Source organism: Nicotiana sylvestris, chromosome 2, assembly GCF_000393655.2.
Source record: "Nicotiana sylvestris chromosome 2, ASM39365v2, whole genome shotgun sequence".
Taxonomy (NCBI): Eukaryota; Viridiplantae; Streptophyta; class Magnoliopsida; order Solanales; family Solanaceae; genus Nicotiana; species Nicotiana sylvestris.
This window is the reverse complement of record NC_091058.1, coordinates 145,807,710-145,830,444: the sequence shown is the minus strand read 5'-3', so window position 1 is coordinate 145,830,444 and position 22,735 is coordinate 145,807,710. Positions and strand designations below refer to the sequence as shown.

Here is a 22,735-nt window from a genome sequence, read left to right as displayed (position 1 = left end):
GTAAGCAAAGGGTGTTGTTCTTTCTACTTCTTGTACTTCAGGTTCGGGCACTCAGCTTGGTTTGAAACGCATGGGACGAGATTAACCAACAAAGAAGATAAGAGCACCTGGCAGATTCATCGCCAGTTCGCTTTCATCGTGGCATTATTGGGAATCATGGTCTTTCCGATGCAGAAGGGACAATATATACTCGCATGGCCAGAATTGCACAAATCCTCACTACTAAGAAATATCACACACTTGTTCCGTTAGTGCTGTCAGACATTTATCGAGCACTAACCTTGTGTAAATCTGGGGCTCAATTCTTTGAGGGTTGAAATATTCTTCTTCAAATGTGGTTAATCGAACATCTCCGTTGTCACCCCAAGTTCATGAGTTATGGCTCGGACGGGAACAACTTCATCAAGAATTATAAGGAAAGGGTGGAAGATTACAAATCTCCAAAAAGGTTTGAGGCCTGGGTCTCCCACATAAAAATTCTGAAAGCAACTCAAATTGAAAGGACCATAGGATGGCTTCCGGTGACGGAAGACATTTACATGACGGCTTCAAAAGGCTACTTGATGATGATAGGTCTAAGGGGTATCCAACCATATGCACCGCAAAGTGTTCTAAGGCAACTGGGAAGATATCAAGTGGTACTCGAAGATGTAGATTTGAGTACCCAAGTCATTGAGCTACACCCAGAAGCAATACTACTTGAGGCTTTAGTCCAACGTGATTGGAATGGTTGCCGATATCTGAAAAGTGACACCCAGGTACCAGATCTTGCGAGAGGTGAAGTGGATCCAAATTATGTTGCGTGGTTTGAGAGAAGGTTTTGTGCGAATGATGAGCCAGAGCCCGAACCTGAAAGGCCCGCCAAAAGACCTCATGTTCAAGATTTTGATGACAAAGTCTGGGAAAGGTTTGCCTAGGGAGAGAAGGAGAAAAAATATCAAGCCACCATTCACGTTTTGCAATAAGAATTGAGAAACATCGTATTCAATAATGATCTACAGGAACAAGAAGCTGAAGGTGAAAGAAGAAAGTTGCCCCGAGAAAATGAAGCTCTTCGGGCCCAAGTTCGAAAGATGAGAATAGCAGCTGAGAACCCGGGCAGAAGCAGAAAAGATGAAAAGCTCATCTACAGCCCTACGCAAAAAGTACGTGACTATGAGGATGATTTGCAAAAGACTGAGGCTACAATAGTGAAAGTTCGAACAAAGTTGGCCAGAAATACAGAAGAACGGACAACTTTTGTTTGACAATTGAAGGAAAAATATGACAGAGGGGTCCTGGGCTGGAAAAAGGAGCTTAATAGCCTTGAATGTGAAATGACTAAACAAGCCAAGAGCTTCAAAGCCGATAGACAACATTGCTATGCTTTGATGGCATAGCTAGAGGAAGACCTACAACATTTACAAGAGCAGAATCATACGTCCACCCATGTTTTGGAATCCAGATCTCAGCAGATTGGGCGTTTGTTACAAGAAAAGGGCATCATCAGGGAAATGGTTAGAAGAATCGCCGACTATATTGTGATGAAGTGCAAGGAGTACGAGGACATGACCAGGTCCATGTTCTTTGCCATAATAATAATCTTTGTTCGCCAGATAATGGATGACCTCTATCGCCTCTAGGATGACATGGCACGCAGGCCTGCGGCAAGACCAGCAGGTGTTCTTAGGGCAAGATTGGAGGCACTTATGTACTCCTGATTGTTTTCCTTTCTCTTTTCGAGTCTGTATTTTTATTCCTAGAGTCTGTTTTGAGTCTGTTTTAGTTTCTCGAGTTTTAAGTATGTATGATTGAGTCTTTGTAACAGAATTTTTTGTTTTAATGAAAATTTGAAAAACCCAAAAATTCTTTATTTTGCATTTATCCTTTGAACTACTTGATGATCTGATTCACGCGGTGTCGTGATATGTAGGCAATCCCTATCAGATCCGATCATGGTTTTAAATAACTCAAATAAAAGAGAAAATGACGAAAAGAGAAAACCAAAAGGAAAAAAAGAAAAGAGAGAAAATAGTGAGAGAGTGCTAAAGAAAGCAAGAGAAAGATCGGGGAGATAAACAAAAGCCGGGATGAGACATGCAATCGTTGCAAAACATGTAGAAACACATTTAACTGTATAGGTGCATCACTCCCCCAATGTGCGATTCCCTATGTGTTTATTGCCTCGAACTAACCGATTTGTTGTGTCTACTGTTGAGATTAGGTTCAGTTTTAAGGTGGTTGGTTTTGTGGTAACCTGGCTTCGCACCCTTACGTTACAAGATCCAAGGGAAGTGTCGAATTGTCATCAGAAAGTCATCTACCAACAATTCCCATCCCAGAGGATAGCCCGATATCGGTTATCCCAACCTCAAAGTTAGCAGATGCTGAAGAGAATAGAGCACTTTGCCTCCACCTATTGGAAATGTGGGATGCTTGGTCCAATGGTAGAGAGCCACGAGTGCAATACCTGGTTTCCCCGAGCTACTTCCCAGAGCAAGTGGAACTTCCAATATCCCAATAAGTTACCCGAACACCCCACTTGGATACCCTACCATGTTAGCCCACTTCGCTGAAACACCTTCAGAGGTTCACCCCCAGGCATTGATTTTGGGAGTGGCTTCTAACATATTCATGGAACCACTAACTTCGGCAACGACACAACCAACCTTGCCTAGGCCAAGTTTTGATCCATCTTCCTTTACTTTCCAAGTACCATCTTTTCCACCAGACACTGCTCATTTCACCACCAATTCTTACGCTTAACAACCCCGGTATGAGTTTACCGTGGGGCAAGAGAGAGCTACAAAGAATCTCGAACAAGAAGAAATCGCTCGAAAAACGAGAAGAATGGAACAAAGCCTTAAGAATATAAAAGGTTTAAGTGGCCAAAAGAGCGTATCCTACACTGATTTATGTATGTTCCCGCATGTTCATTTGCCCATTGGTTTCATGACCCCCAAGTTTGAAAAATATGATAGGCACGAGGACCCCATAGCCCACCTCAAGAGGTATTGCAATCAACTAAGAGGGGCAGGCAGAAAAGAAAAGATCCTAATGGCTTATTTCAGAGAGAGTCTTGTTGGCATTGCCTCCGAGTGGTATATGGATCAAGACATATCTCGCTGGCATATATGGGATGATTTTGGTTGACATTTCGTCAGGCAAATACAATACAACATAGATATAGCTCTAGACAAAAATTCCCTATCTAATCTCAAAAAGAAGTCTTTGAAGAGTTTCCAAGAATATGCTGTTAAATGGAGCGAACAAACGGCCAGGGTGAAGCCCCGATGGATGAGACCGAGATGGTCAGTGTTTTTTTACAAGCCCAAGAGGCTGACTATTTCCAGAATATGATGTTTGCAATGGGAAAGCCGTTTGCTGAGGCTATAAAACTTGGGGAGATTGTCGAAAATGGTTGAGCTACATCCCAAGCAATCCAGAGTAGGTCAGGAGGTGTAGCAAACAGAAAGAAGAAAGAAGAAAGAAGAAAGAAGAAGTGGCGATGGTGGCTTCAAGTCTGAGAAACCCCCATTAACTCCGAGGTTCCTTCTCGCCAAACACCCTGCAACATCATTATCCTCACCAGGATGTGGCTTATGCCATGGCTCCTCAGCATTATGTGGTGATGAATGCCCAGCCACACGCTCGACTACAACAACAGTTTAACCAAAACTGATCTCCACTTCCTAGAAATAACCTTCCTTACCAAGTTCCACATAATCCCCGTCCCCCACAAAATAATTTTCCATACAATGCCCGTGCCCGGGAGCCACCCAGAAGAACCAACTTCACGCCTATTGGTAAATCATACTCTAGCCTTTTGCCTAAGCTGGTCCAAATGGGTATGTTGTAACCCATACCCCAAAACAGGCAGAACCTAGAGTCACCCTCCTACCGACACGGTGCTCGATGTGCTTATCATTCTGGGGCAAAAGGGCATGACACTGAGGACTGTTAGACTCTTAAAATGGCAATAAAAAACCTAATAGAGCAAAAAAGGGTAGTGCTAAAAGATTAAGAAATCCCCAATGTGACCAATAACCCATTGCTGGCTCACAACAACGGGCCAGTTATTGGGATGATTTGTGAAGATAAAGAGTTTGACCCACCTCTAAAAGCCATCATTACTATCGCCGATGTTGAAAAGAAGCCAAGGGTGGTTGCCAACTAAGAAAAGGGGGAGAAGAACAACAACTCCACTTCTAGAAGTGTAGAAAAGACTGTGGAGGCCAGAACATGGGCAGTACCTCCTAAGGATGCCATTCTTTACGTTCCCCGGGCCTTCAGGAAAGAAAAATTTGCGTTGAGTCCTCCTTTCGAGCTGAACAAGGGACCTAAGATGTATGTACCCAAAGGAACTTATATGGCGCAGGGACCAGTAATTCCACTCAGGCTGAACAAGCCCATGATCATTAGCCGCGCACCACAAAAGCCCATGAAAGACCCTACTGCAGTCCCCTGGAACTACAACAGAGCAATTGTGACGTACAAGGGGAAAGGAATTATGGGGATGCATATGAAACTAAACCATCTGGGAAGTAACTCAATTTGGAAGAAGTGAACAACGCCAAGCAGAAATGTTTCCTGCTTAAAAAGCCAGTCAGTGCCGAAGAAGCAGAGGAATTCTTCCGAAAAATGGAAACTATGGACTACGAGGTAATTGACCAACTCCGGAAGTCTCCCTCTTAGGTCTCGCTTTTGTCTCTACTGATAAGCTCGAATGAGCATCAAAGTTTTGATAAAGACCCTCAATGAAGCATATGTTCCGATTGAAACTAGTGTCGAGCAACTGAAAAGAATAGCAGAGCGATTCTTTGAAGTCAACGGGATTTCATTTAGTGAGAATGACTTGCCCCCAGAAGGGGCTGCCCACAACAAGGCTCTTCACTTGACATTCAAATGTGAATGGTACTGAGTGAAAATAGTCATGCTGGATGGCGGATCTGTGGTTGACATCTGCCCTCTCTCAACTTTGCAAAGAATGGAAATTGTGACTAAGAGAATCAGGACTAACAATGTTTGTGTATGTGCTTTTGATGGCATCAAGAGATACACAATAGGAGAGATTAATTTGATCTTGACTATCGGTCCGGTGGATTTTGAAGTGACATTTCAGGTCTTGGACATGGATACCTCCAATAATTTTCTCTTAGGAAGGCCTTGGATCCATGCTGCAGGGGCCGTACCTTCTACTCTCCACCAAATGATAAAAATTGAACACGAAGATCAGGAAATCGTGGTCCATGGAGAGGACGTGCAATCAATTTACAGGAACCTGTCAGTCCCATGTCTCGAGGCTAGGAAAGGTAGCGAGCACATAGTCTATCAAGCATTTAAGGTTGTGGTCGCAGATCAATGTGAGGAAGGAAGCCCATGTCCTCAACCTTTTTTGTCAAATGCATCAATCACGATCGTTACTGAAATGATCAAGCACAGGTATAAGCGCGAGAAGGTGCTCGGGGTATCGTTGCAAGGTATTACGAAACCTATCACTTTGGCTGCCAGTGAGAAGTTTTTCGGTGTAGGTTTTCAAACTACCAAAGCTGATGTGACATGGGCAAATAAACGACAGAGCAATGGTTGGGTGTTGCCTCAGCCGGTCCCGCATCTCTCCAAAACATTCGTCAAGCGAAAGTACATAGAGGAAGAAGAAGATGAGGCCTTCATGGCCGAATAAATTGAGGACATATGTGGAGTCATAAGGCAAATGTTATGGGGCCCAATGCCAAGCTGCTGTCCTCATATGGTTCAGCCGGGTGAAGGCTCGAGCACTGCTGAGGTAAAATTTATGGGGCCCAATGCCAAGCTGCAAAATTGGAAGGCTACTCCATTCCTAGTCAGGAGGGAATCCCGATAGTCCCGCCTTGCCACCTTTTCTACATTCCGAGTTATTCCAGGGTGTAACTCGAATGTTTTATTTTAAGTTTATTGTATTTAAAATTCCAATGTAAACCCATCTATCTTCAAATTCAATGAAATGAAATCGATATTTCATCGTCTATGAATCTCTTTCTTTATTCTTTCTAATTTTGTTATTTTTCTTATTTCTTCTTTCAGTTCTAATAATGCAAACATAAATAACATGACATGCTTGCGGACTTCATGCCCAGATCCTAACACGCTATTTAATTGTGAATTAATGAATCAAGAATCAGAATACGATGAAGATGAGGCTTTTAGGTAAATAAATCGAGAACTGGAACAATTTGAGAATAAGCCTAAGCTAAACCTAAATGAAACTGGTCCAGTTAATTTGGGTAGTTCAGAAGAGGTCCAAGAAACCATGATCAGCATTCACACTGATGAAATGACTAGGGATGCATTGATCGAACTTTTGTTCGAATTCAAAGATGTGTTTATTTGGTCCTATGATGATATACCAGGACTAAGGGTTGATTTAGTGGTGCACAAATTGCCAACTTACCCCGATCATCCCCCTATCTGGCAAAAACAGAGGAAGTTCAAAACTGACATCAGTGACAAGATCAAAGAAGAGGTCACCAAACAGTTAAAGTCGGGGGTGATCTGAGTGGTCCGATACACCACATGGTTGGCTAATGTGGTTTCACTGCCAAAGAAACATGGGAAAACTCGAGTGTGTGTTGACTATCAGGATTTGAACAAAGCAAGTCCCAAAGACAACTTCCATTTTCCAAACATTCACATCCTTGTTGACAACTGTGCCAAACATGAGATACAGTCTTTCGTGGATTGTTATACTGGATATCATCAGGTTTTGATGGATGAAGAAGACGCGGAAAAGATAGCATTCACCACATCCTGGGGCTCCTATTGTTACATTTTTGGTTTGAAGAATGCTGGGGCAACTTACATGAGAGCTATGACTGCCATCTTTCATGACATGATACACTAGGAAATCGAGGTGTATGTGGACGATGTTCGGGATCTGAGAAAGTTCTTTGAGCGTCTGCGTAAGTATGACTTGAAGTTAAATCCAACCAAATGTGCATTTGGAGTTCTGTCTGGGAAACTCTTGGGATTCATAGTCAGTCGGAGGGGCATCGAGCTAGATCCCACTAAGAAAGTCTAATCGGGATTTGCCTCCTCTGAGAACTAAGAAAAAGGTTATGAGTCTGTTGGGAAGGTCTAATTACGTCAGCCGGTTCATTGCTCAGTTGACTTTCACACGTGAGCCCATATTTAAGCTATTGAAGAAAGATGCAGTGATTAGATGGACAAATGAGTGTCAAGAAGCCTTAGACAAAATCAAAGAATATTTGTCGAATCTACCAGTCTTGGTCCCACACGAACCTTGGAGGCCTTTGTTTTTGTATTTGACAGTGTTGGAGAATTCCTTTCGGTGCATTCTTGGGCAACATGATGTGACCGGGAAGAAAGAACATGCAATATACTATTTGAGCAAGAAGTTCACTAGTTATGAAGCCAAATACACTTTGTTGGAAAGAACTTATTGCGCCCTGACCTGGGTTGCTTAGAAACTTAGGCATTAGTTGTTGTCTTATACCACCTACCTCATAACCAGGTTGGACCCTCTAAAATACATATTCCAAAAGCCGATGCCCACAGGAAGGTTAGCAAAATGGCAAATCCTGCTCATCGAGTTCGACATAATCTAGCAAAATGGTAAATCATGCCCACCGAGTTTGACATAATCTATGTCACCTGCACGGTAATGAAAGCTCAAGCTTTAGCGGATCACCTAGCTGAAAATTCTATTGATGATGAATATTAGCCTTTGAGTACTTACTTTCCGGACGAGGAAGTAAATTCAGTTGAGGTAATCTCAGAAGACACCAATGCCTGGAAAATGATCTTCGATGGAGCTGTGAACGTAAAAGGTGTCGGGATTGGGGCAATCTTGATCTCACCCACTAGTCAGCACTATCTGGTCATAGCCCGGCTCCGGTTTTTCTGCACAAACAACACTGCCGAGAATGAAGCCTGCATTATGGGTATGAACATGGAAATAAACCAAGATGTGGAAGAATTGTTAATTATGGGAGATTCAGACTTGATTATCCGACAAGCTCAAGGTGAATGGAAAACTCGGGATGTCAAGCTTATTCCATACAGGCAAAGTGTGGATGATCTTAGCAAGCGGTTCAAGTTCGTCGAGTTCAGGTACATTCCTCGGTTTCACAATGAGTTAGCTGATGTACTAGCTACTTTGGCCTCGATGCTACCATATCCAGGAAATGTCCACATTGACCCATTGGAAATCCAAATTCATGAAAGGCATGGTTATTGTAGTGCAGTTGAAATAGAGCCTAATATTCAGCCATGGGATCATGATATCAAAAGATTCTTGAAAACAAAAGAATATCCCGAGCAAGCTAGTGGAGACCAAAAGAGAAATATTAGAAGGCTTGCCGGTGGCTTCTTCTTGAGCGGAGAGGTTTTGTACAAAAGGACTCCAGATCTGAATATTTTAAGATGTGTAGATGCCCAAGAGGCCGAAAGAATCATGAATGAAGTACACGCAGGAGTGTGTGGAACCCATATGAATGGATACGTCATGGCAAAGAAAATCTTTCTAGCAGGTTATTACTGGATGACTATGAAAAAAGATTGCTTTAGTTTTGTCCGTAAGTGTCATCAGTGTCAGGTACATGGTGACCTGAATCATGCACCACCTTCAGAACTACATCCTATGTCAACACTGTGGTCGTTCGTTGCTTGGGGTATGGATGTCATTGGGCCAATCGAGCCAAAAGCATCGAATGGGCACAAATTCATATTGGTTTCGATTGACTACTTCACAAAATGGGTTGAAGCAGTCACTCTAAAAGCCGTCACTAAGAAAGCAGTGATAGACTTCGTGCACTCCAACATCATATGCCATTTTGGTATTCCTAAAACTATCATTACGGACAATGCTGCAAATCTGAATAGTCATTTGATGACGGAAGTATGCGAACAATTTAAGATCACGCATCCGAGTTCTACCCCTTATTGGCCCAAAGCTAATGGTGTCGTCGAAGCAGCAAACAAGAACATCAAGAAGATTCTTAGGAAGATGATCCAAAGTTCTAGACAATGGCATGAAAAGTTGTCGTTTGCATTGTTGGGATATCGCACAACTGTGCGCACATCAGTTGGAGCAACAACCTATCTATTGGTTTATGGCACTGAAGCCGTAATACCCGCAGAATTTGAAATTCCTTCTCTTCGAATCATCGTCAAAGTCGAGATTGGGATAGTGAGTGGGTCAAGACCCGTCTAGAACAACTAACCCTGATTGATGAAAAGTAAATGACCGCAGTTTGCCACGGGCAGTTGTATCAACGAATAATGGCCCGTTCCTACAACAAGAAAGTACGACCTAGAAACTTTGAAGCGGGGCAACTCATTTTGAGACGTATTCTCCTGCATCACAACGAAGCAAAAGGAAAGTTCGCTCTAAACTGGAAAGGTCCATACATTATAAGGGAATTGTTGCCGAAGGGGCATTGTACTTGGGAGACATTGAAGGAAATAACCCTGAAACAACTGTAAATGCAGAAGCGGTCAAAATGTATTACGTTTAACCCTTCAGCGGTACTAATATTATCCGATTAGGATGACGAAGGCTTTCATTCTCGCTACCACAAACACTTAAACCCTTTGCTAAACTTTTGACTCGGTTATCTTTCTTTGATTACCCTCTTTGGAACCCGAAAGCTTTTGTAAAAAAAAAAATTAAAAAAACATGGTAGCCTAGGGTCCCCAATCTCTAGTTACATGTGTGTTTAACATAGTGTCCAATCCCCTAGTCGCTTCTAGCATAACATGGTAGCCTTTTCCGTTATAGGGTTCCACTCCCTAGTTGTTTCCCGGCATAACCCGAGGACCTTTTTTTTTCCCGGCATAAACCGAGGACCCTTTCCCAGCATAACCCGAGGACCCTTTTTTCTTTTTCCGACATAACCCGAGGACCCTTTTTTTTTCTTTTCCCGGCATAACACGAGGACCCTTTTTTCTTTTTCCGACATAACCCGAGGACCTTTTTTTTTCTTTTCTCGGCATAACCCGAGTACCCTTTTTATTTTCCCAGCATAACCCGAGGACCCTTTTTTCTTGTCTTAGCATAACCCGAGGACCCTTTTTTCTTTTCCCGGCATAATCTAAGGACCTTTTTTCTTTTCCGGCATAACTCGATGACTTTCCCGGCATAACCCGAGGTCCTTTTTTTCCGGCATAACCCGATGACTCTCCCGACATAACCTGAGGACCTTTCTTCTTTCCCGGCATAACCCGAAGATCTTTTTTTCTTTTCCCGGTAGAACCCGAGGACCCCTTTTTTCCTCGCATAACCCGAGGACCCTTTTTTCTTTTCCCGGCATAACTCGAGGACCCTGTTTCTTTTTCCGGCATAACCTGAGGACCTTTTTTTTTCATCGCATAACCCAAGGACCTTTTTTCTTTTCCTAGCATAACCCGGTCATTTTTCCAGCATAACCTGGTAATCTTGCCAACTTGGGGCCTCCGATCCCCATTTGATTGTATTTTAGACATAGGGTCTCCACTCTTCAATCTCTTCTTCTCAGGGATACACAATCCCGATTTTAATTGCTTTCAATAAAGAAATAGTTTAGATTTTTGTTACAAAAACTCACAAAATTTTCCTAGTGAAAACTGGGATAGAAAATTTCATTCATTTGTTTGCCTTGGTGCCTGAACAAGTTTTCACTGTGAGCCATAAGTTTTGAGATGACCAAAAGAAGGAGTTTCAATCCAAATAAATGAAAAGAAGAACAAGAAAAGAAGTTGAACTCTAAGTATAGAAGCGGAGAAAAGATGCGGATTGCCCAAGATATGATTGAAGTCATAAGCTTTGCATGTCCTGCCTTGATCTGAGAAGCTGAAGAAGAATGAACCAGCGGTTGCAGCTAACGAGCATCAAGATTCAGATCAGATTCTGCAGGAAGAACTGGACAAGACTCAAGATCGAGCTTTAGAAGGTTTATAAATAGGAATCTTGTAACTCGTAGTTGATAGGCTTAGCTAGTTTAGCTTTTCATCTTTCATTTCGATGTAATAAGGAGTTCAGCGAGCAGAAACAACAACAACAGTGAAATCGCAGTTTTCCGGTAGTCCCAGCTACCAAAACTTCCAAAAACTACACTGACCTGATTTCTTTATAGCCAAGGATATGTATACAATCTCCAAAGCAAGGTTCGGTCAGACTTTTTCAAAGGTGCTTCTCATGGAGTTTCAAACGGTCAAAAATTGCTCGTAATTTCTCATTTTATCTTTGCCCGAAAACCCTTCATATTTTCGAGCAAAGAGGGGCAGCTGTGAGCATGTGATTTTTCCCCTATATGAATTACTCCTATAAAATCCAAGAAAATAGATTTTTTCCAATTATTTGCTATTTTATAGAAATTTTATAGGATTTTATTAATTGTTTGCATTTTTGTGCACGTTTAATTTTCATTAAAATCATTAAAAATGTCAAAAATACCATGCATTGCATTGAGATTTTGTTTTTACATTTTAGGAATAATTAGTTATTTATTTTATTAAAAACGAAAATTACAAAAATGGCCCATTTTTACATTTTTATCTTTTAATTTATAGATTAGTGATTTTTTTCTTCTAATTTAGGATCATAGTAATTTTATAATTTTCCTAGATATTTGGCTTAATTTTACAATTTTAGACTAATTTAGGAATTTAATATAGGATATTTAATTAAAGAAAAGAAAAAGAAAAAAGAAAAACAAAAAGGAAATAGTTAGTTATTTGAAAAGGGTATTTATTTTTCGAATTTGGGCCATTTTAAGCCAAAACCCAGTCCAAAATCAACCCAGATCCGAGCCCAAAATTTAATTTCCCGGTCCAGCCCCCTATCTAAACTAAACGACCCCGTTTTCCACCCCTGATCACAGCCATTGGATCCTAGCGATCCAGCGGTTCAGAACTGGTTAACCCAAAACCATATAACTGCCTGAAATTCCTCCACCCCCCATTCGAACCCTCTCTCATTCCTATCTCCTTCAACCAAACCCTAAGAGACCAACCTCCCCTAAATTCCTCGCCGCTTCTGCTGCTAACCGCCACTAAAAATCACCTTACGGCAGTTCCGGTGTTACACCACCAAATCAACACCCCAGAACCCCCGTCATCTCCCCTTTCCAAATCTCTAACCTAGTTCCTTCGAATCATCACCAAACATCTCGAATCTTAAATCTAAGATTGATGCCTAAAAACACTAGTTCACCCAAATGCCACTAAATTCACACCCTACAATCCTCACACCCATCTGAACCCTAAACTACCATTAATCCCCTTCGAATCAGCCTCAATTTCCTCGAATTTTGAATCTAAAGTCCTAGGAACCCTAACTTTCTTTCACTTCCAAATATCCGGCAGATTTTGGGGCTTTTGAACCCAAGACTTCCATGAAACCATTAATCTTGATAAGATTAGTTGATTGATGGTTTTCTAAAGTTCATTTGTACTCCGAACATTTGGGTTAGAATTCGAAGACGGTCCAGTTTTATTGTTGGAAGAATTAAGCAATAGGCAATCTCTTGTAACTTTTTCTTCAATTTTTCTTTTGGTTTCGGTCTTTTCCCCTTCTTGTTAATTGTTTTTGATTTGGATGTATGATTTGGGTTACCTTTTCTTTTGTTTAGCTTCATTAATTATATGTTTAGATTTCATAATTAGGAGTTTAATTTGCCTAGTTTCAGCATGTCTAGTTTCTGATAACCCCTTTGATTTTGTTCCTTTTTTTCTTTCATGATTGTTCTTCTTGCAAGTTTATTTCCAGTATCCGTTAGTGTAATTGGCTATTTCAACTAATTTCTAATTGATTTAGCTTTAGCCTGATTCAGCCTCGTCTTAGTTAAAATAGGTTAATTTTGATTTTTGATGTTTCTTTGCACAAAGCATGCTAAATCTCATTAGTTGTTTGAATGTGAGATTACTTAGGGTTAATTGAGTTTAAGTTTGTCAATTAGGTTCGAATATCTGAATAGCAACTCAAATTTTAGTTTAATTTAAGAAAAGTAAACTGGGTTTGCAAATTAGGGTAACCTAATCACTTGTTTGTTTCTAGAGGGTCCTAAAATGGTTGGAATTGATTTGAAATCAGAAAATAGGACAAAGTTGAAATAGTCAGTAATTAAAAGGTTAAAAATGGACTTTTACATAGGCTAATATCAGAATGTTCTAGATTTTGCACAGCTGTCCCCATCCTTAGCATAAAAATGCTGGTATTGCATAAGAAAAAGGACAGACAACTGTAAAAAAAAATGCTATACTATTCTGCAGTTTCAAAATTAGGTTAGAATATTCCTTTTTGGATGCCTTTTGTGAACTCTATAAAAGGAAAACATTCCCTCACTCACACACACACACATTCATCATCATTCTCTGCACAAAAGTTTTCTGAAAAAACATCAGATTTCAGAAACTCTAGAAAACATTGAAAACTCCTTATTTTTAGTTTCTTATTTTTAGTTTTCCTAAGCTGAGAAAAATGGTTTGAAGTGGGAGGATTTTCTTGGTTTCTTTAGCTGGGATTTCTGGTTTCAAAGCTGGCTGGATTTGATTTAAACTTTTGATTTCCTTTGGGCTGCTATTGCTGTTGTTGATTTCTTCTCCTTCAAGCTTCAGCTGACTTTCTTTGTTCATCTATTTATTTGCCGGTTTTATTGTTGTTCGTTCAAGGTACTATGTTTAACCTTTTTCATGTAAAGCTTTTATTTGAAATGATATGAAATTGAAGATGCTAGAATTCATATGATAATCCATTCTCATGATTAACATGTGATTGTGTTGACTGGATTTGATTAGTTTTGTATTTTATGAGCTTTTGACTTGGTCGGTTTTGTTTAAAAGAACCTTGATGTATTGTAGTTTCTCCTTTTAGAAGAAACTTTGTGTGAAGATGCCTTTTCGATCACATGGCTGTAATCTGCAGATTTGTCCCCCAGTTGGCCAAATCAGCTAGATCTAAGCTAAAGATAGGATTCTACTAGTTAAAAGTATGCTGAAACTGGTATTTTCCATGTGGTGGATCAACTTGTGATGGACAAATCATGTCCAAAAGAGGCAAGGATTGGTTGGGTTGCTGAAATTGTAATAGAGTAGTTTTGTTTACATAATAGTTTATGTGTTAATAGGTCTAATGCAGCATGATTGGGATTTTCTGGAAAAACTTTCTTCTTTCATTTGTTTATTTATTCGGGACTGTAATAAATTAAATTTTAATAACATGTTAAGGATCAAAATATTTTCACTAGGGGTACATTTGTTTTGTCATTCCATTATCACCATTGTGGTGGAACAGGCCAAGCTATGAGCTCTATCCATAAGGATAAATGGCTATTCTCTAACTCAAATAGGCTGAAGCTATGAGTAAGCCCAGATGAAAAATACCAAAGAATCTGGGCTTAGGCCATTGGGCCTGATCCACAAGCCTGAAAATTCGTCTTTCACCCGTGAAAATCAGTCATATTGTAAATATATGTTTTTATTCATCTTGCAAATCATGTAATCAATTGATGAATTAGAGTCATATTGTATATCCTGATTTTATTTGAAAGCAAGTTGATTATTAATTGTTGTAAATATGTAAGTAATGGTTTAAGGTAGAGGTGGACAGGCCCAACTGGGAAACAAATAGTGACTGGGCCCGCCTATTACATGTGCAATATGGGCCAGCTTTGTTTAAACAAAATTCGGACCACCAAGGGCCTGCTGAGGCTGTTTCATTTTTTTGGGCTAGGTCTTAAGCCCAAAAACAACTTTTCAAAGTTGAATTTTTCCTGATTTAATCGAATGATGAGCGTCCAAGCCCAAACTCTTTTTCAAAAGAAATAATTCAAAAGCCTAGTCCTTTCACACTTTAAGTTAAAAGACTCTTAGTTTGAACTTCAAATTAGGACATAAATACAAGTATCCTTAGTCTTGCTTAAGTGAAATGCAACCCTTTGTTAAAATAAAATTGAGGTATGCCATACACAAACAAAAATCCATAAGCTATAGCCCTCGCATTAATATTAACTTAGTATTAAACGATCTTAAATACTCGCAGTTTACTTTAGGCTCGACTTAGATTATTATTGTAATTATGTATACGTTCGCGTAACATAATTGCGAATTTAATTCTAAAAAGTAACTCGAGGGATGCGTTCGCGCAACTTCAACCAAACGTTTCTTAATAAAATAAACAAAGCGTTATTAATTGTGGACAAGTTCGCATGACATGATTTTTGACGCGCCAAAAGAAAAGAGTATACGTACGCGTAACTCAATTCTTTAATTATGAATAAATCAAGTGATTAAAATCAGTAAAAGATAAATGTACATAGCTCCTAAATATGAGTAATTAGACAACCTAAGCCAAGTATAAATCACTAAGCGGCTGTGCTAGAACCACGGAACTCGGGAATGCCTAACACCTTCTCCCGAGTTAAGAGAATTCCTTATCTAGAATTTTTGGTTCGTAGACTTTCACAATAAAGTCGAAATTTCCTCGATTTGGGATTTAAAAATAAACAGGTGACTTGGGACACCCTAAATTATCCCAAGTGGCAACTCTGATAAATTAATTAATCCCATCTCAATTAATGCCACTTAAATTGCAAAAACCTCTCATATACCCTCGGGTGTAAAAAGGAGGTGTGACAGGCACAAAAGTAATGCCTCAATTTCTAGGCCGTCCAGGTCAAAGCACAACAAGTGCATTCCAACAGAGAGTATTGTGCCTTGTAAGGTGTGAATTTTTTACTCAGGTAGTATATGGCTTGCTCCTTTCTCCCTGTCTCATCATGTTGTCCAAAACACATCCGGAGGCTCCATCTAATACAGATAGATAAAGTAGCAAGGGTCTATCTGGCTCTGGCGGGACCAAGATCGGTGGTGTGGATAGGTACTCCTTGATTTTGTCGAAATCTTTCTGACAATCTTCGAGCCAACTTGTTTCGGCATCTTTTCTCAACATCTTGAAGATGGGTCCAGATATAACTGTAGATTGTGCTATGAAGCAACTGATATAGTTGAGACACCCTAGGAAGCTCATCACGTCCTTCTTGCTTCTTGGTGGTGGTAACTCTTGAAAAGCTTTAACTTTGTACGGGTCCAACTCGATTCCCCGATGACTGACAATGAATCCCAACAACTTTTCTGTGGGACTCCCGAATGCACATTTTGTGGGGTTCAATTTTAAGTTGTACCTCCTTAACCTATCGAAGAACATTCTTAAGTTTGCTATGTGATTTGCGGCCCTCTTAGATTTGATAATGACGTCGTTAACATACACCTCTAGTTATTTATGTATCATATCATGGAAGATAGTTGTCATGCTTCTCATGCAAGTAGGCCAAGCGTTCTTCAAACCAAATGGCATCATCTTGTAGTAGTATACCCCCATGGTATAATAAAAACTGTTTTCTCTGCGTCTTCTTCATCTATCCAGATCTAGTGATAACCCGTGAAGCAATATACAAAGGATTTGATCTCATGCTTGGTGCAATTGTTGATAAGGATGTGTATATTTGGCAGTAGGAAATCATCCTTAGGACTTGCTTTGTTTACGTCTCAATAGTCGACACATACTCTGACTTTCCCATTTTTCTTCGGAACTTGTACAATGTTGAAAAACTAGGTTGGGTATTCAACTATCTTGAGGACTTTGGCCTTGATTTGCTTAGTAACTTCCTCCTTGATTTTTAGGCTCAAATCTGGTTTGAATTTTCTGAGTTTCTGCTTCACTGGCGGACACATTGGATTGGTGGGCAACTTTTGAGCCACTATGGATGTGCTCAGACCGATCAGGTCATCATATGACCATGAAAATATATCCTCATATTCCTTTAAGAAACGGACGTACTCCTCCTTCTCTGTCGGTGATAAGTGAATGCTTATGCGAGTTTCCTTGATGGTTTCGGCATTTCCCAAATTTACTGCTTCAGTTTCGTCCAGGTTGGACTTAGGCTTATTCTTAAAGTTCTCAATTTCTCTGACAACCTCCTCAGGTATTTTATCTTCCTCCTTCAAGTCGCTATCCTTATATTGCGTTGTCTCATTACACGTCACAGTCACCGATTCATCAGGAAAAGTAATAATAACGCTGTAGAAAGAATAGTGTGGAAGATAATAATAAATAATAAATAGCAATGCATTGATTAAAACTGAAATCATCCAATACAAGTACGACTCCATGAATCAAGCAATTATTTTGAAACAAGTGAGTCTTTAAAACAAAATTACTAAAAATATCTTAAATGCCTAGCATGGCTATAGAAGTAAAATTAAGCTAATTGCCAAGCTACCCAGGGACTCGGTGGACCCGGGATAGTATGGCAGTCCAGTTCCTGAGAACAACTCCCTTCTCCACAGTCTGAATGATGAGGTCTTCCTCCTCTTCCTCCTCAATTATTGCAATGCAATCCATGTCCTCGTCCTCCAGGAACAGATTTCTCAGCCTAGCTAACGCTTCTTCCTCTGCAGTTCCCCATATTGTATCAGACTGGTGAAAAGTCTGACCCAGATGTGGTACTAGTTTCTTGAGAGGGTAATAAGATCCATGCCATGGAGGCGACCAATCATCATAATCCTGCCATGTATACTGGTATCCAAGCCCGAAAGTAGTACCATGACATTTCAGCTGTATTGGTTTGGTAATGCCCTGGAGATTCTTCCCAATCCCTTTGCCGGGTTCATACCCAGACCATGCTAATATGCTTTCTATTTTGTTACTCCACCATTTGTCTTTCTCAACGGCATTGACATGTTCGATGTGATGATAAGTTTCCCCTCCTAGCATTCTTCTATTCCGAATAACTGGATGGTTTGACTAGTGTAAATAGGGTTACTCCCATCTCTATAAATGATCACCTCCTGATGGTTCCATTCGAACTTTACGGCCTGGTGTAGTGTGGAAGTCACAGCCCCAGTGGCATGTATCCAGGGTTGGCCTAACAACAGATTGTATGGAGCTATTATGTCAAGCACTTGGAATTCAATGTCGAACCAAGTTGGCCCCATCTGTAGACAAAAATTAATCTCCCTAATCCTGGCCCTTTGAGACCCATCAAAGTCTTTCACGTTCATGCTTCCTACCCGTATTTCATGGAAACCTTTGCCCAATCTTTTCAGAGTATTCAACGGACAAATGTTGAGGCTTGAACCTCCATCGATCAGGACCTTGACAATGAATTTGTCTTCAAATTGTATCGTGATATGCAATGCTCGATTATGATTCAACCCTTCAGGTGGTAGTTCATCCTCGTGGAAGGTTATTTTATGACTTTCTAGCACCTGCCCTACCATGTTGGCCATTTCCCCGCATGTGATATTGTTAGGCATGTAAGATTCACTCAACACCTTCATCAAAGAATTCTTGTGCGCCTCCGAATTTTGCAGTAGTGACAGGATGGAGGTCTGGGAGGGGGTTTTGTTCATATGATCAATAACGGAGTATTCCCTCGCCTGTACTTTCCTCCAAAGGTCATCTGGTCTTGTTTCAATGATATGCTGCTTGGTAGTGGCATCTTTACTTGGTCCTCCCAAGTGTTCAGGTGTATAGATTCTTCTGGTCCTAGTCATTCCTTGTATAGCATTAGATTCTTCCATCTTTACCTTTTCTTTTCGCCTAGCTTCGACAACGTAATCCAAGGGTATTGCTTTTGAATCGAAATGAGGTGTGGTTGATACTGTCACTGTGAAAGGTGTGGCCACTTTTACTTCAAATGGAAGAGGTGTGGCTACAGGTGGAGCTACCTCTACCTCAAATGGAACCGATGTGGCTACCATAACCTCGACTGGTGACTGAGTCTGTACTACAATAGGAGTAAGTGTGACTGCAGGTTTAAAATCATCGTCTTCTGGAATAAGCCCGATCAATCCCTCAGGATCCCATTCCTCATCTATCTCTATCACATGTATTCCACCGCCCCTATGATCCGGGAGAGGATTGTTGCGGATGTTGGGTGCAGCTTCTTTTGCCTATATGACCTTGTTGTCAATCAGTGTCTGGATTTTGTCTTTCAATGATTTGTACTCGTCGATCGTGTGCCCCTTCACCAGAGTGATATGCACAGGTTTTGTGTGGATTGACCCATTGGGATGGGTTCTCCATTGCCACAACGGGAATAAGAGTGACGTAACTATAAGCCTTCAACCTTTCATATAGCTGGTTGATGGGTTCAGCAATAGCTGTGTATTGTATGGGTAGTTTGCGGTCAAAATTGGGCCACGGTCTTGGGTAGTTTTGGTGAGTTGGAGGTGACTAGAAATGAGATGGTTGGGAATTATAAGTGTGATAGACAGTGGCTGGTTGGGAATATCAGAGAGATGAGGGTTGATATATGGGTGGAGGTGTTTGGTATGTGGGTGGGGGTGTTTGGTATGTGGGCGGAGTTGTTTGGTATGTGAGTGGAGATGTTTGTTATGTGAGTGGAGATTTTAGGCCTTGAGCCACCATTACTGCCCGACGTCTTTCTTCTTCGATATGCCGCCTGATTATAGTGATTTGTTCGTGGCATGTAGTGCTTCAAAGTTTGTTACCATCCCCTCTTGATGACTTCTTCGATCTTTTCCCCAAGTTTGATGATGTCAGAGAATTATGGTTTTCAATAACCATCAACCTTTCATAGTATAACGGATTTTGTGCTCTAACGAAGAATTTGTTCATCTGTTCCTTGTCCAAAGCTGGTCTGACTTTGGCCGCTTTTGACCTCCAACAAGTAACATACTCGCAGAAAGTCTCGGTGTGCTTCTTCTTGAGGTTCTGAATGTAGAAAACATCCGGTGCATTTTCTGTGTTGAACCTGAATCAGTCCATGAAATCAGATGCCATACTCATCCAGTTGGGCCATTTCTAAAGATCCTGGCTGATGTACCAGTACAAAACATCTCTCGTAAGACACCTCATAAAAAGCTTCATCTGGATCTTTTCATCTTTTTTGACCCCGACAAGTTTGTCACAATAGGTCCTTATATGAACCATGTGATCACATGTACCGTCAAACATATCAAACTTGGGAGGTTTGTAACCCTCTGGTGGTTTTACATCCGACTGCATGCATAAGTCTTCATAATTCAAACCCTCTATCCCTTTGCCTCCTTCGACACCCTGAACTCGACTTGTCAATTTCTTGAGTCCTCAGCCATTTCTTGATGAGCATGTCCTTCTCAGTGGATTCTGGTGTATAGGAGGTTGGTTGAGTAGAGTGAGGTACGGTTTCCACGTATATAGGATTATTTTGGTGAGTGTCAGGAACCTAGGTGTAGTGGTGGTCATTGATTGAGTTTTGAGGATCGGGGATGGGTTGTGGTATGTTAGGGGGAGTGCGATAGGTAGCGGTTGGTGGGTACTGGAATGGTTGATGATGCTTTTATGGTGGAGTTGGTATCGGTAAGGGATTGCGATTTTTAGGAGGAGTTGCATATTGACACGGTGCGGAGGGTTTGGTGTATTTTGGGGAGGTGCTGGGTTTTTGGTGCTTGTTGGTTGACATCGGGGACATTCAGGGTGAGGGATAGGTTTGCTAAGTTGCGGACCTACTCAAGTTCTCCCTGTAACTCTAGTATCTTTTGTTCCAACTGTAAAACCAAATTATTTGGTGCCGGAGTACTCCGACCATCTAAAGTTTTTGCATTTTCCGTATTTTCCTTTAGAATACCACTTAAGTCGTCCATTTTAGCTTTCCCTCTGTTCTTTGTATTACTTAGAAGAGGAGGAGGTGGAGGGCCTCTAGATCTGGTGTGATATGATGATGATGCCAGTATGTGCGAATCAACCTTAGGAGATAGGAATAAAGAAAAACAAAAGGTAAACAAGTCAGTAAGGGTTTTGAAATGTTTTCAGTATTTAAACACATATTGTGGGAATGTAAATTCGTGTCCTAATTTGGGAGCCTCATTGTGCCCGAGGTAGGCCTAGTGACAAATAGATTTGGAGAAATTCAGTGCCAATAATTGCCTTATTTGATTAATGTAAAAAATAAATGACTCAAAAACGACATTAAATAAGAGAATGTTACTAATGGTACTTGGACTTATTACATTAGAAAAGCAAGTAAACCTAACCTACTTGGTCCTACAAGGACCTTCTCCAGACCGGATGCTATTGTCGATCAGTTCCCCCCAGCTCGTGTAGGTTTAGCAGTAAGAATGCCCTTGCCAAATGTCCTCCTTCGTTTCCCTCAACGTTCTGGCAGTCGGTGACTCTCTTTCTTATCTTACCCTCCAATTCTATCAAACTGTACTCCAGATATTCCAGCCTTTTGCTGGATTTAACAGCTCTCTCTTTCCACTCATTAATCATTTTCATATCGGCTTTAGGTTGCGCCATATGCTCAGCTTCAAACTCTCGAACTCTTTTGCACAGATTGTTATACTTCACCTCTGCTTCGGCAAACTCATATATGACCCTGTTTCCTGGACCAACCCTTGGCTCGAAGATTCCTGATAGATTATCATCCAACCATGAGGGGTAAAAGTATGAGAGACCAGCATGATATCGGTCCGACTCGATGGTATCCTTCTCTATGATAATCCTTAAAGTCCACATATGTTGTGCTTTATTCTTATACGGGATGGTTTCACCCTGGAAATCAGCTATAAAGCGACTCATTTGAGGAACCCGTGGTATGACCTATCTCCAGCCTGCCTGTCTCATAATCCTGAGGGGAGCATAAGGGTATATCCCTCTTAATCCAATCAATACCAAGTATGGGACGTCTCTGGATCTGATGATAAACTCATCGGTGAGGAACCACTCAAACATCCACTGAACCTTGTCCTCAGCTAACTTGTTGAAGAACTGCACCTATCCTACAACATCCTTAGGTTGGGCAAACATATCCGGAATGTAAGTCATTCTCTTAGGGTGATGGAAAGCTATGTGGTCATTCCACGGCCTTCGTGGAAACTCCTTATGGTATTGACCCTTTTGGAGATACTCTAACAACCAAACCTATAGCAGCAAATTGAAACCCTCAAAGAACTTGGACCCCTTCTGACAACAATCGAAGGCCCAGTACATATCTGTAATGATCATAGGGACAATGGTATATGTCTACCCCTTGATCCCGTCCATTAAAGTTTTGGCCACCATGGCCAGCCTGGTATGGATTATATCCCCTTGGATTGGGAATACCAACATGCCCAAGAAACACACAATGAACATGAAGACCCTACGATGAACCCAGCCCAAGGAGGTGATTGAGAACTCACCATCAAAAATACGGTAAGTGCTACTGCGACTGTATCTTTCATAGAGGATGTCAAAAGGTATGTAGGAATTCTTCTGGCACTCCAAATCGTCATTTTTATTCAGACCCATCATCTTAAGTAATCCTCTAGTGGTGCAATTTTCAGGTGCTAACAGACCAGGACTATCCCAAGGCAACCCAGCAAATCCCGCTATTTCTTCTAGAAGAGGAGTCATTTCTATGTCCCCAAAGCGGAACACGGTCCTTTCCTTGTCCCAAAACATAGTGGCAACCTCGATCAACAGTTTGTTTGGTTGAAGATCCAACAGTGAAGGAAAATTTCCTAAGACTCGTTTCACATGATTTTGGTCACTTGAGGGAAGATCCCTCCACCAATCTAGCTAAAGGGAAGGTATGCTACCGACCATACCAAATATGGGGATTTCGTGCCTCATTTTCTACTAAACAAAAGATGGTTAGGCCCTTACCCTCTAGGTTCGTCTATTTATAAAACAATGATTAGCATATTGGCATTTATTTCTCCAAAATTAATGCACACAATCATGGTTGCGTTTGTTGGGATTATGGAAAACCCGATGGACTTTTGGATGAGG

General features: G+C 40.9%; 1 protein-coding gene across 1 annotated transcript; it reads left to right on the top strand.

The window, feature by feature from the left end:
- Positions 1 to 7,774: 7,774 nt before the first annotated feature.
- LOC138885735 (uncharacterized) lies at positions 7,775 to 16,467 on the top strand. The gene is made up of 3 exons (XM_070166713.1): positions 7,775 to 8,875; positions 10,808 to 10,907; positions 16,379 to 16,467. Exons 1-3 carry the CDS (start codon positions 7,775 to 7,777, stop codon positions 16,465 to 16,467), a joined length of 1,290 nt encoding a protein of 429 aa, XP_070022814.1.
- The last annotated feature ends 6,268 nt before the right edge of the window (positions 16,468 to 22,735 follow it).